We start from the raw sequence: 14,623 nt of genomic DNA, 5'->3' as shown, positions 1-14,623 counted from the left end.
ATAAAGAGAATCAAGTAAGCATAATCTATTTCAAAAAGGTTATTATTTTATATGGAGATTCAATCATAAACATGATTGAAAAGACCTTTCAAACTAATGTGTATAAGGTCTTTTAGTAGGAGTGCTTAAGGGTCAAAGCTGTATAACTGAGAGGAGACCTCCACGTAGCCTTTAAAGGAATGCGGAGAACGACCAGGACTTCTGACCTAATGTCCAATCCTCACCTTCTCGTGGTGCACCCTGTTGGGCATCTAACTGGATACCGAACGAACGAGGATGGGCTTGAAATTTGAGATTTAGCCGACCAAATTGTATTCTTATTGGCTTAAACCAATATAGAAAATGATGGTATAACATAACAAAATTTCATGCCGGCTGGTGCATCGCCTGGTTAAACAAGGCCCCCGTTGTTTTCGCCAGGGAACCAAGGCAAACAGCGAAAAGTCAGCTACTAGAATCTGAGAAACAGATCTGGAAGCACACCACAACTCAACATCACCAGAGTTAAAGATCGGTAGTATCAACATAAGAAGCCTGAATGGCAAAGAAATGGAGCTAGCTGAAGAATTACATAAGTACCAGATCAACATAATAGGGGTGACTGAAACAAAAAAGACCAAAACTGGTGAGATCTTTCTGAGCAATAAATACAAAATGTTATATTCAGGAAATGACAAGCAAGGAAAAGGAGGAGTAGCCATAGCATTCAACACAAAATACGAGGTTAATCTTCTTGAATGACAGTCAGTCTCAAGTAGAGTAATGTGGGCAAATATGAGAATAGGGAACTGGACAATGAGACTTATTTGTGCCTATGGTCCCACAGAAGGTTCTACTAAGGTAGAAGTGGAGGAATTTTTTGATGCTTTAGAAAAAGCAACTGACACAATGAAAAAGGAAAAGTTGGTCCTTGTTGGGGATCTAAATAGCAGAGTGGGAAATGATTGTCAGGCATACAAAAATATATTGGGAAAATTTGGAGAAAAGAGCAAAGCTAATAATAATGGCAAATATTTGTTGGATTTCTGCTCAGGACATGGACTGGTTATTACTAACACCATGTTCCAACTTAAAAATGTGCACAAATTCACATGGAGAGAAGAGGCAAGATATAAGAAAAGTCTCTGACTATGTTATTGTTGATAGTGATGTTTTCTCCCTTGTGCAGGACACCAGAGTGTACAGAGGATTTCAAATTGGAAGTGATCACTATTTAGTCTTGAATGGGATAAAATTGAATTTCATATTGAAAAGAATAACATGTAAGAAAATTTTAAAGCGAATAAAAGTTGAGCAGCTCTCTGATGTGAACTGTAGACTAAAATACACAAAAGATTATTAAATTAAAAATGAAAGAGTTTGAGAACAAGAACCAAACTTTAGAGATTCAGTGGCAAACCTTGAAGAAAACCTTGATTGATTCAGCCAGAGAAGCATGTGGTGAGGTTGTATGCAAGGATAGAAAAATCAGAACTCCATGGTAGAAACAGGAAGTTAAAGAGGCAGTGAAGGAAAAGAAGAAAGCATATCAAAAGTTCCTGTCAAATAAGTCAGTTTGTGCTCTTAGAGAATACAGAGAGAAATGTAAGAAAGCTAAATCACTGTGTAAAACTAGCTAAACAAAAGTCATGGGAGGACTTTGCAAAAACATACAAAATAAATATCAAGTAGATGGCAAAATATTCTGGAGGTTGTTGAAGAAGTTTAGAATTGGAAGAAAGAGTACTGTAAAAGGAGTTAGAGATGATAAAGGTGACATGAAAACAGGGGAGAAAAAGATATCCTTGAAGTATGGAGTAATTACTTTGAAAAATTGCTAAATAAAACAAGCAGTGATAGCACATGGGTAAAAAAACACTCAACAGGCATGCAGTCAGGAATACATATCCATACTTGAAGTAGAAAAAGCCATCAAAGGCTTGAAGTGTGGAAAGGCAGCAGGAGTAGATGATATTCAACCAGAATTGCTGAAGTATGGTGCTATTAAAGTCTTACAGTGGCTGCACTACATAGTTCAGAAAGCCTGGACAGAGGGACAAATTCCCAATGATTGGAGTAGAGCTCTCATAGTACCCATATATAAAAAGGGAAATAAAACTGAATGTGAGAATTACAGAGGTATTTCCCTACTGAGTGTTCCTGGCAAGATCTATACAAGTATACTTTAGAAATGGTTCAGAAGAAGAATAGTGGAAGAAAAGCTTGCTAAAGAACAAGCTGGATTCAGACCAAATAGAGGCTGTCAGGATTAGATCTTCACTTTACGAAAAATAGTTGAGAAAGCATGGGAATATAACAAAGATCTGTATTTAAGTTTTGTTGATCTGGGAAAAGGCATATGACTAGGTGCCAAGAGAGAAGCTATTCATATGCTACAGTTATGTTGTGTCAATGGGGCATTATATCAAGCAATACTAAGTCTTTATTTGAATTGTAAGTCAGCAGTTAGAATTGAAGGAAGTACAGGAAGATGGTTTAATATTAAATCTGGTGTGAGACAAGGATGTACGTTATCCCCTCTCTTATTTATTATCTATTGGATCACTTTATGAAGGAAAGCGGTATTAAACATGATATAAGAATTGGAGATGTTAATGTCAGCTCTTTGCTTTATGTGGATGATGTTATACTTCTAAATAAATCCGCTATAAGTTTGCAAGATTCGCTGACTAAATTGAATAACTGTTGTAATAGATAGGGTATGAAGGTCAGCATTAAAAAGACAATGAAAATAGGTAGAATTGTTGAAAATGTCAACTGTGTTGTGAATGCTGAACCTGTGGAACAAGTGAAACATTTCAGCTACTTAGGCGTGATTTTTAGTTAAGATGGTAAATTAAATATAGAAATAGACAACAGAATCAGCAAAGGTGGTATGGTATGAAGTCAATTGAATAAATTCATATGGAATAAGAGAGAAATTAGTTAAAACACTAAATTAGCTGTATAGAAGACAGTGTTGAAAACCAGTTTTAACTTAAAAATCTGAAAGCTGGGTCAGAAGTAAGACACTTGACCAAATGACTAGAAACCGCAGATATGAGAGTCCTGAGAAAGATTAGAGGTGTGAACAGATGGCATCAATGGCAATATCGTATTAAAAACAAGGATATTAGGAAAGAACTTGACATTGTCGCATCCAGCAATGCGTTAGCAGAGCTAATCTCAGGTGGTATGGTCACTTAAACAGAATGGACGAGGAAAGATTAGCAAAACAAGTGTTCTCTGCCAGGTTGGCAGAAAAACGACCCAGAGGAAGACAAAGATATAGATGGATTGATACGGTACAAAGTGCCTTAGGCAATAGAAATATAAGATCTGATAGTGTTGGAGTCTTGACAGGTAACAGACTGATTTGGAGGAAAATTGTAAATAGGAAGTTAGTAATGATGTAAATTTTTCATGTAGTGCTATCATATCCTGTACACCCCTTGTGGATACATGTCAGGAATTTGATGATGATGGAAAGCTAATTTAATCAAGAATGTAATGCAATAACTTTTATGAAGGATTTTTTATTTGAACAGCAGTTATAAAGAAGAAAAGTGAAACACGTAGAAAAAATTAGATATCCAAAAATTCTCACAAGAACTGAGTTAATACTTAGTTGGGTAACCTTTAGTGTTAATTACGGCCTTACAACACCTTCCCATGGAGTGAACCAAGTTTTTTAGTTCTGCAGCTGTTATAATGTGAAACCAAGATTGAATTATTGCTTCTATTAATTGGATTTTATTGCTGGGTTGCTGAGTAACAAGTTTCTTTAGTTGGCTCACTAGAATTTCAATTAGGTTAGGGTCTGAGCTATTCCAGCAGTTGAATATGATTATCTTGAAACCACTTTTTGCACGCAGCAGCAACATGATATGGAGCTGAATCCTGTTGAAATATAAATGCTTCATTATTATTATTATTATGGGCAACTCCAAGGAGTCCATAGACTCATCGAGGGAGGTCCTAACATCATGTCAAGAACAACTATTCGACATTCACACAGTATCTATGATACTTTGCCTTGAACTCATTTACAGTCATGGCTTCCACAACAGACTGGCAGCTCATTCACCACTCTCCAAGTAAAAAACCTAGCTCTAACACGCTTGCTAACCCACTCTTGCCCAGCTTCCATATATGGCCCCTAGTCCTCCCACCACCAGTCCTGATCTCAAAAATATCATCTGAATTAATCCTATAGAAACCCTTTAGCAATTTGAATGTTTCAATCATATCTACCCTTTTCTGCCTATCAACTAATTTCTGCAACACACAAATCTTCAACCTGTTCTCATAAGGTTCAATCCATAGACCTGCTATCATCTTGGCCACTCGCCTCTGGATCCTCTCCACCTCCTCCCCATCCATAAGAAACCCTGGCGCCCATATCTGGGCACAGTAGTCTAGATGGGGTCTTATCAAGGCTCAATACAGAAGAACAATAACCTGTTTGTCTCTGCTTGTTAAAGTATTTCTCAGCAACAAGTGATTTGATGAGCTGATTTAGCCAATTTTACAATGTGCCCCTAAACTTAAACTCCCTATCCGCCAACACTCCCAAATCCCTGGCCTCGTCAATCTCCTGGAGTACAGTTCCACCAATGAGATATACTGCTGTTAATCTTTTCACTCCAGAATGCATAACCTTACATTTTGCCACATTAAATTGACATCCATTCTCCTTAGCCCACTCCTCCAAACTATCCAAATCATCCTACAAAATTTTGACATCCTGTGCACTCACTATTGCTCTACCCAACTTTGCATCATCATCAGCAAACAAATGAACAGTTCCTCTCAGATCCTTTCATATATCATTAATGAACAAATTGAACAGTAGTGGTCCAAGAACAGAACCCTGCAGCACATCAATAGTCACAGGCCATCTTTTGGACTCTACTCCTGAATAAGTCACTCCCTGATATCTCTCCATCAACCACCCTCCTATCCATCTCACCAACTTCTGAAGGCTTCAGTTTGGGCTCAAGTATTTCATTTATGTATTTTGGGGCATTTGTATTCCCATTAATCACGCAAATTCTGCCCACACCTTTTGATGTCATACAACCCCAGATCATGACACTAAATGGGTGTTTCACAGTAAGTGTAATGCAATTAGGATGCAAATCTTCTCCGATTCTTCTCCTTACGTATTTTATGCCTTCACTATCAAACAGGGAGATTTTGGTCTCATCACTCCAAATAACACTGTCCCATTGTTCTGCTGTCCAGTTAACATGGATTTTAATCCAGTTTAATCTTTTCAACCTTTGTTTGAGAGATAAAAATGGCTTTTTTCGTGGAATTCTAGCATTTAGACCAAATTCCTGCACTCTGCGCTGAACACTCCTTGCACTCAACTTCACATTGTATTGTGCCATTTCATCTTGTATACACCGAGATGATTTTCTTCTGTCACATAGGCACAATGAAGAAAATCATCTGGGTGTATACAAGTTCTCAATTCTTCTATCATCACTTGCTGTTGTGCTCCTTTTCCTGCATTTATCAGTCTGTTTTTGTTGTGATTGAGTCTCCTTATGCCTCTTCAAAAATTTAGAAATGCCACCTGTGGTTAAGTTTCCACCAATTTTTCTTCTAATCTCTTCTTAACTGTAGTCTTGTTCACTTAATAGTACTATTTTACATTGCTTTCTGGGTGATCACTCAACTCTTTGTGCCATTTCTTTAATTTTATTACGTTTTACAAGCTCACTAAATGAAAGAACACAAAAAAAACAAACCAAATTGATAGCAATCACACTGACAAATGGCCTCCTATCAGCTCCAATACATGACATCAATAGCTGAATCCTACTGTGACCTTATTGGCTCATTGCCAAAGCAAGATGACACCTGATTGGCTCTCTAAACACTCATGCTCATTGTCTACATTCGAATGAAGGAAAGCTACTTCATACCAACCTAAGCAGTTGTGCTTCTTTTTTCTGGTTATTTGGCTATAACTTTTCATAGAATACAGATAATTGAATAAATTTGTTGCATTACATTCTTGATTAAATTATCTTTCCATTGATATATAATTTTATGGTATTACACCAAAAAAAAGTGGTGTTTTGAGCCATCAAACCTCAAAAATACACTTTTTCCAAAAGGTTTCCACAATTTTGGCCAATAATGGATATATATATATGTGTGTGTGTGTTACGGTTAAAGTGATAAATCCAGTTATTATTAATAATAACCGGTTAAAGTGAATAATTTCTAGAGGAGTCTGGTAAAATGTAATAAAAACATGTTTATAGGTTTTGTATATAGGCAGGCCCAGCTGGTGTCGTGTGCGAAGTGTGCAATATACACAGGCGCCGCAGAAGAAAAGGCGCCTAAATGATGTCAAAAAATATGAGATAAGAGTTCAAACAAACAACGAATGGTACAGAATGGTACATATAATTATAAATGTACGTCGTTTTCCATTCAGGCCCCTTCAGATCTTCCTGGAAACGAGCAAATAAATTCTGGAATTGTATCCTGGACCCGATTATATCGCTGTAATCAGGTATTCATTCTCAATAGAAATTATAATAGCTTAGGTTAGGTTAGTTTATAATGAAAAAAGAAAGTACTTCTTTTGCACTCAATGAAATCAGAAATCATTAGAAACTAACTTAACCTAAACTAACCTGGATGTCGCATGGCGAACCAGAGTGCAGTCGTAGTTTGTCGTGGGCAGATTAATGAGGATAAAAGAGAAACAGTGTTGTGGGCTGAGCTTAATGATTGCGGGCAGATAAATGGGAATTAACAAATAAAAGTTGTTGTGGGTAGATGAATGGGGATGATAGATAAATGTTGTTGCTGTACCTCTTTCCTCATCAATGGAGAAAGACACTGATCAGTTCCTCTCTGATTTATCTATTATCCCCATTCATCTGCCCACGACAACTTTTATTTGTTATTCCCATTTATCTGCCCGCAGTCATTAAGCTCTGCCCACGACAAACTACGACTACACTCTGGTTCGACATGCGACATCCAGGTTAGTTTAGGTTATTAGTTTATATTGATTTCTGATTTCATTGAGTGCAAAAGAAGTACTTTCTTTACTTTTTTTTATTATAAACTAACCTAACCAATAAAGGTTAGATTAGTTTATAATGATTTCTGATTTCATTGAGTAAGGAAAGAAGTACTTTCCTTACTTTTTTCATTATAAACTAACCTAACCAATAAAGTTTAGGTTAGGTTAGTTTAGTTTATAATGATTTCTGATTTCATTGAGTGCAAAAGAAGTACTTTCCTTACTTTTTTCATTATAAACTAAACCAAGCTGTTATAATTTCTATTGAGAATGAAAACTTATATATAAAACCTATAAACATGTTTTTATTATGTGTACCAAACTCCTCTAGGAATTATTCACTTTAACCGGTTAAAATGATTGTCGTAAATTATTAATAATAATCGGATTTATCACTTGAACCGTAACATATATATTTGTTATTATATTATCACATATAAGTGCAGATCTTTTCCATAATTAATTTTTTCAGTACCCAGAAATTCTATAGGAATTTTTAAATAGCATGTGTTTCTTCAAGTGATCTTCATTAGGGCTGTGGCTGGTTGATGGTGGTCGTGTTCTAACAACAAGACTTGAATTATGCTTTAAAAGTTTCAATTCAAATAGATTGAATAGTGTAAACATACTCATAATGTAAACCTTCTTTCTAGCTGTTTGTTTTTTTCTAGTTATTTGAAAGCATTACATAAATTGGACTAAGTGAAAGTAAATGAACAGAATTTCTTGAACTTAAGTGTGAGCTGTGAATACCTTTTTGGTGTTTGAGTAATTGATATTTTACACATTCCTAATTTGTTTGATAATCATTGAAAAATGATTTTTTTATAATAAAGTTTAACTTTATTAGAATAAAATTTAACTGATAAAATACTTCTGTTTTGTATAGAAAATCAAGACAAGCCTCTGGAAATATTTGGCATTAGAAATGGTACTCGTTTAAAATGTGATGACTTCCTTCAGAATTTAGAACTTGTTGTAACCATTCAGCACGAGTAAGTAAGTTTTTATCTCCTATCTCATTTCTTCTGTTATAAATGTTCTAAACTTTGCTTAAGCATAATGCTTATTAAATAATAACTGCAGGAAAATATTTTTTTGCATATTGAATATATAAATTTTAGGATAATCTTTGAATTAAAATGAAATATTATGATAGAAGTGCTGCCTTCTTCTTAATTGTAACTTAGTTGAATGTTTAATAAACTTTAGAAAAGATAAGTAATATTGCAGATTATGTCCATAATCATGGTTCTACAGTGACCAAGCCTGATAGTAATACACTGCATTTTTTTTTTCATAAAAAATAGGTAATGGTACTTTGGAATTTTAAAAGGATATGAAAAAAAATGCATAATTATTTACTGATATTGTGTGCTAATGTGTTTTTGAATAAGAACATGTATATGGCAGACTTGTCTATATATCTAGTAAACAGAGACACTAATCTGGTACAAAACAACTTGGCATGAACATATAAATGTTTGTTTTTATATAGCAAATATCTTAATAATTATTACTGAATATTAGAAATTTCTAAATGTACTGCATCCCTGTTCAGATGTCACTGTCAGTAAAGGTGCCAGATATGTTGCACCAATGCTTACTATTCCCCCCCCCCCCCAGTACTACTAATGCATCAGAAGACTTAATCAGCTAGTATTTAATCTTGGCACATACTCCTCTAGATACTATAATAATGTGGTGTATAAGGGGGAACTGTCAAGGCAAAGAGAACTGGTACACATTGTACGGACAAACTATTTAAAAAAAAAAAAAAAAACCTAAACAAAAATATATATATATTTCACTATCATCATCAATTAGTGATAAATATCTATGTGGGGGTGCTTAAGGGTCAAAGCAGTATAACTGAGAGGAGACCTCCACATAGCCTTTAACATGTTCATTGCCAATCACGCGATGAAAGTTCTCACCAAACGGCCGATCACGCGTTGACGTCGCTAACTAAATAAAAAAATATAAAAAATTTGGCCACCACACAAAATTCCAATTTTCAGCTTGGCAATGAACGATACACGTGATGCGAGTTCTCACCAAACGGCCGCTCACGCGTTATCGCGTGGACGTCGCTAACTAAATAAAAAAAATAAAAAAATTTTGGCCACCACACGAAATTCCAATTTGAAGCTTGGCAATAAAAGTGTTAAAGGAATGCAGAGAAACGACCAGGGCTTCTGATCTAATGTCCAATCCCCACCATCTCGTGGTGCACCCTGTTGGGCATCTACATGGTAGATACTGAACGAATGAGGATGGCCTGGCAATTTGGGATTTAGTCGACCAAATTGTATTCTTATTGGCTTAAATCACAATATTAAATGATAGTACAGCACGGCAGAATTTTATGCCTTCTGGGGCATTGCTCGGTTAAACAAGGCCCCTGTTGTTTTCGCCAGGGAACCGGAGCAAACAGCGAAAAGTCAGCTGCTGGAACAAATCCTAAAACACACCCGAACTCAATATCACTAGAGTTCAAGATCGGTACTATCAACATAAGAAAGAAGTCTGAATGACAAAGAAATGGAGCTATCTGAGGAATAACAAGACAAAGACAATGAAAATAGGCAGAAGCATTGAAAATATCAACTGCATTGTGAATGGAGAACCTACAGAAGAAGTAAAACATTTCAGCTACTTAGGCACGATTTTTAACGAAGGTGATAAATGGACAACAGAATCAACAAAGCTGGTATGATAGGAAGTCATTATCAAATTCCTGCCAGGTACCCTTGAGGGGTGTAGAGGATATGATAGTACATGAAAAATTTACATCATTACTAACTTCCTATCTACAATTTTCCTCCAAATCAGTCTGTTACTTGCCAAGACTTTGACATTATCAGATCTTATATTTCTATTGTCTAAGGTCTAAGGTACTTTGTACCATATCAACCCACCTATATCTTGGTCTTCCTCTGGATCGTTTTTCTGCAACCTGGCAGAGAACACTTGTTTTGCTAATCTTTCCTCGCCCATTCTGTTTAAGTGACCATGCCACCTGAGATTAGCTCTGCTGATGCATTCCTGGATGCTGACAATGTCAAGTTCTTTCCTAATATCCTCGTTTTTAATATGATATTGCCATTGATGCCATCTGTTCATGCCTCTAATCTTTCTCAGGACTCTCATATCTGCGGTCTCTAGTCTTTGGTCAAGTGTTTTACTTCTGACCCAGCTCTCAGATCCATAAGTTAAAACTGGTTTGAACACTGTCTTGTATACAGCTAATTTAGTGTTTTGACTAATTTCTCTCTTATTCCATATAAATACCATACCAGCTTTGCTGATTCTGTTGTCTATTTCTATATTTAATTTACCATCTTCACTAAAAATCGTGCCTAAGTAGCTGAAATGTTTTACTTGTTTCACAGATTCTCCATTCACAACGCAGTTGACATTTTCAACGATTCTACCTATTCTCATTGTCTTTGTCTTTTTATTACTGACCTTCATACCATATCTATTACAGCAGTTATTCAATTTAGTCAAAGAATCTTACAAACTTGTAGCGGATTTATTTAGAAGTATAACATTGTATGCAAAGAGCTGACATTAACTTCTCCAATTCTGATATCATTTTTAATACCACTTTCCTTCATAATGTGATCCATATTGATAATGAATAACAGAGGGGATAATGTACATCCTTGTCTGACACCAGATTTAACATTAAACCATCTTCCTGTACTTCAATTCTAACTGCTGACTTACAACTCAAATAAAGACTAAGTATTGCTTGATATAATGCCTCATTGACACCATATAACTGTAGAGTATTAAATAGTTTCTCTCTCTTGGCACCTTGTCATATGCCTTTTCCAGATCGACAAAACTTAAATACAGATCTTTGTTATATACCTATGATTTTTCAACTATTTTTCGTAAAGTGAAGATCCTTGTATACTTGCATCAAGTATACTTGGATAAATCTTGCCAGGAACATTCAGTAGGGAAATACCTCTGTAACTCTCACATTCAGTTTTATTTCCTTTATATGTATGGGTACTATGAGAGCTCTACTCCAATCATCGGGAATTTGCCCCTCTGTCCAGGCTTTCTGAACTATGTAGTGCATCCACTGTAAGACATTTATACCACCATACTTCAGCATTTCTGGTCGAATATCATCTACTCCTTCTGCCTTTCCATATTTCAAGCCTTTGATGGCTTTTTCTACTTCAAGTATGGATATGTATTCCTGACTGTGTGCCTGTTGAATGTTATTTACCACTGTGCTCTCACTGCTTGTTTCATTTAGCAATTTTTTGAAGTAGTTACTCCATACTTCAAGGATATCTTTTTCTCCAGTTTTCATGTCACCTTTATCATCTCTAATTCCTTTTACACAGCACTCATTCCTCCATTTCTAAGCTTCTTCAACAATCTCCAGAATATTTTGCCACCTTCTTGATATTTATTTTCTATGTTCTTGCCAAAGTCCTCCCATGACTTTTGTTTAGCTAGTTTTACACAGTGTTTAGCTTTCTTACATTTGTCTCTGTATTCTCTAAAAGCAAAAGCTAACTTATTTGCCAGGAACTTTTGATATGCTTCCTTCTTTTCCTTCACTGCCTCTTTAACTTCCTGTGTCCACAATGGAGTTCTGATTTTTCTATCCTTGCAGACAACCTCACCACATGCCTCTCTGGCTGAATCAATCAGGGTTTTCTTCAAGGCTTGCCACTGAATCTCCAAGGTTTGATTCCTGTTCTCAAACTCTTTCATTTTTTCTTCAATAATCTTTGTGTATTTTAGTCTACAGTTCACATCTGAGAGCTGCTCAACTTTAATTCGCTTTAATAGTGATCACTTCCAATTTCAAATCTTCTGTACACTCTGGTGTCCTGCACCAGGAAGAAAACATCACTATCAACAATAACATAGTCAATGAGACTTTTCTTATTCCTTGCCTCTTTTCTCCATGTGAATTTGTGCACATTTTTATGTTGGAACATGGTGTTAGTAATAAGCAGTCTATGTCCTGAGCAGAAATCCAACAGGTATTAGCCATTATTATTAGCTTTGCTCTTTTCTCCAAATTTTCCCCAAAAATTTTTGGTATGTCTGACAATCACTTCCTATTCTGCTATTTAGATCCAAAACAAGGACTTGACCAAAGACTAGAGACCGCAGATATGAGAGTCCTGAGAAAGATTAGAGGCGTGAACAGATGGCATCAATGGCAATATCATATTAAAAATGAGGATATTAGGAAAGAACTTGACATTGTCAGCATCCAGGAATGCGTTAGCAGAGCTAATCTCAGATGGTATGGTCACTTAAATAGAATGGGAGAGGAAAGATTAGCAAAACAAGTGTTCTCTGCCAGGTTGGCAGGAAAACGACCCAGAGGAAGACCAAGATATAGGTGGATTGATACGGTACAAAGTGCCTTAGACGATAGAAATATAAGATCTGATAATGTTGGAGTCTTGACAAGTAACAGACTGATTTGGAGGAAAATTGTAGATAGGAAGTTAGTAATGATGTAATTTTTTCATGTAGTACTGTCATATCCTGTACACCCCTTGAGGGTACATGGCAGGAATTTGATGATGATGATGATGATGACAAGGACCAACTTTTCCTTTTTCATTGTGTCAGTAGCTTTCTCTAAAGCCTCAAAAAATTCCTCCACTTCTGCCTTAGTAGAACCTTCTGTGGGACCATAGGCACAAATAAGTCTCATTGTCCAGTTCCCCATTCTCATATTTGCCCACATTACTCTACTTGAGACTGACTGCCATTCAAGAAGATTAGCCTCCTATTTTGTGTTGAATGCTGTGGCTACCCCTTCTTTTCCTTGATTATCATTCCCTGAATATAACATTTTGTATTTATTGCTCAGAAAGATCTCACCAGTTTTTGTCTTTTTTGTTTCAGTCACCCCTATTATGTCGATCTGGTACTTATCTAATTCTTCAGCTAGCTCCATTTCTTTGCCATTCAGGCTTCTTATGTTGATAGTACCGATCTTTAACTCTGGTGATGTTGAGTTGGGGTATGCTTTCAGATTTGTTCCAATAGCTGACTTTTCGCTGTTCGCCCTGGTTCCCTGGCGAAAACAACGCGGGCCTTGTGTAACCGGGCGATGCTCCAGCCGACATGAAATTTTGTCATGTTGTACTATGATTTTGTATATTGGTTTAAGCCAATAAGAATACAATTTGGTTGGCTATATCCCAAATTGCCAGCCAATCCTGATTCGTCAAGTATCCAGGTAGATACCCAACAGGGTGCACCTCTAGGTGAGGATTGGACATTAAGTCAGAAGCCCTGGTCGGTTCTCTGCATTCCTTTGAAGGCTATATGGAGGTCTCCTCTCAGTTATACAGGTTTGACCCTTAAGCACCTGTGATAGGAAGTCAAATGAATAAATTTATATGGAATAAATTTATTCCATATAAATTTATTCATATAAATTTATTTGAATAAAGACAATGTTCAAATCAATTTTAACTTATGGATCTGAGAGCTGGGTTGGAAGTAAAACACTTGACCAAAGACTGGTGACCGCAGATATGAGAGTCGTGAGAAAGATTAGGGGCGTGAACAGATGGCATCAAAGGCAATATCATATTTAAAACAAGGAAATTAGGAAAGAACTTGACATTGTTAGCATCCAGGAATGTGTTAGTAGAGCTAATCTCAGGTAGTATGGTTACTTAAACAAAATGGGAGAGGAAAGATTAGCAAAACAAGTGTTCTCCGTCAGGTTGGCAGGAAAAAGATCCAGAGGAATACCAAGATATAGGTGGATTGATACGATAAAAAAATGCCTTAGAAGACAGAAATATAACACCTGATAATATTGGAGTCTTGACAGGTAACAGACTGATTTGGAGGAAAATTATAGATAGGAAGTTAGTGGTGATGTAAATTTTTCATGTAATACTATCATATTCTATTTACCCCTTGAGGGTATCAGGAATTTGATGATGATGATAAAGTATCCATGTAGAATGTACTGGATGGTATGATAGCTACATGAAAAGTTTACATAATTACTAACTTCCTGTCAACAATTTTCTCTCCAAAGTTTATCCGTCAGGACTTCAATTTTGTTGGATCTTATATTTCAATCTTATGTTTTTTTTTTGTTTTTTTTTCAGTTATTGTGACATCCAACACTTTTTTTTTTTTTCTAGCCTTTCCTTTCCTATTTTGTTTAAATGACTAATATTCGCTCTGCTCATATTTTTGAATGCTAACCATGTCAAGTTCCATCCTAATATCTTCATTTTACTATGGTTCTACTACCAGTGCAATCTCTTCCCCCTGCCACACACACACACACACACATTTTTCTAAGAACTCTCATCTATGGTCAGCTGTTATATTTTTTGACCCAACTCATAGATCCATATGTTAAAACTGGTTTAAATACTATCCTATATACATCTAATTGAATGTTTTGACTAATTTCTGTCTTATTTCATATGAATTTATTCAGGTGATTTCTTACAATACTACATTTGCTAATTCTGTTGTATGTTTTACCATCTTAACTGAATATTGTACCTAAAGAGCTGAAATGTTTAATTTGTTCGTAAGCTTCTTCAC

At 35.9% G+C, this 14,623-nt stretch overlaps 1 protein-coding gene across 3 annotated transcripts in view; it reads left to right on the top strand.

Annotated features, from left to right (window-relative positions):
• The window catches only part of LOC150100882 (SUMO-activating enzyme subunit 2-like), a 252,095-nt gene that overhangs the window by 183,592 nt on the left and 53,880 nt on the right, over positions 1–14,623 (top strand). For 2 of the 3 annotated variants that reach the window (XM_090402202.1, XM_090402201.1), the window contains exon 17: positions 7,926–8,031. In XM_090402202.1, coding sequence (XP_090258328.1) covers positions 7,926–8,031 — 106 coding nt within the window. Of the gene's footprint in view, positions 1–7,925; positions 8,036–14,623 lie in introns of all 3 variants that reach the window. The other variant, XM_090402203.1, reaches the window with a different exon arrangement.

Source organism: Typopeltis vanoorti, chromosome 12 (genome assembly GCF_054136105.1).
Source record: "Typopeltis vanoorti isolate ZY-2024b chromosome 12, IOZ_Tvanoo_1.0, whole genome shotgun sequence".
In the NCBI taxonomy this organism is placed as follows: domain Eukaryota; kingdom Metazoa; phylum Arthropoda; class Arachnida; order Uropygi; family Thelyphonidae; genus Typopeltis; species Typopeltis vanoorti.
This window is presented reverse-complemented; position numbering and strand designations above follow the sequence as displayed.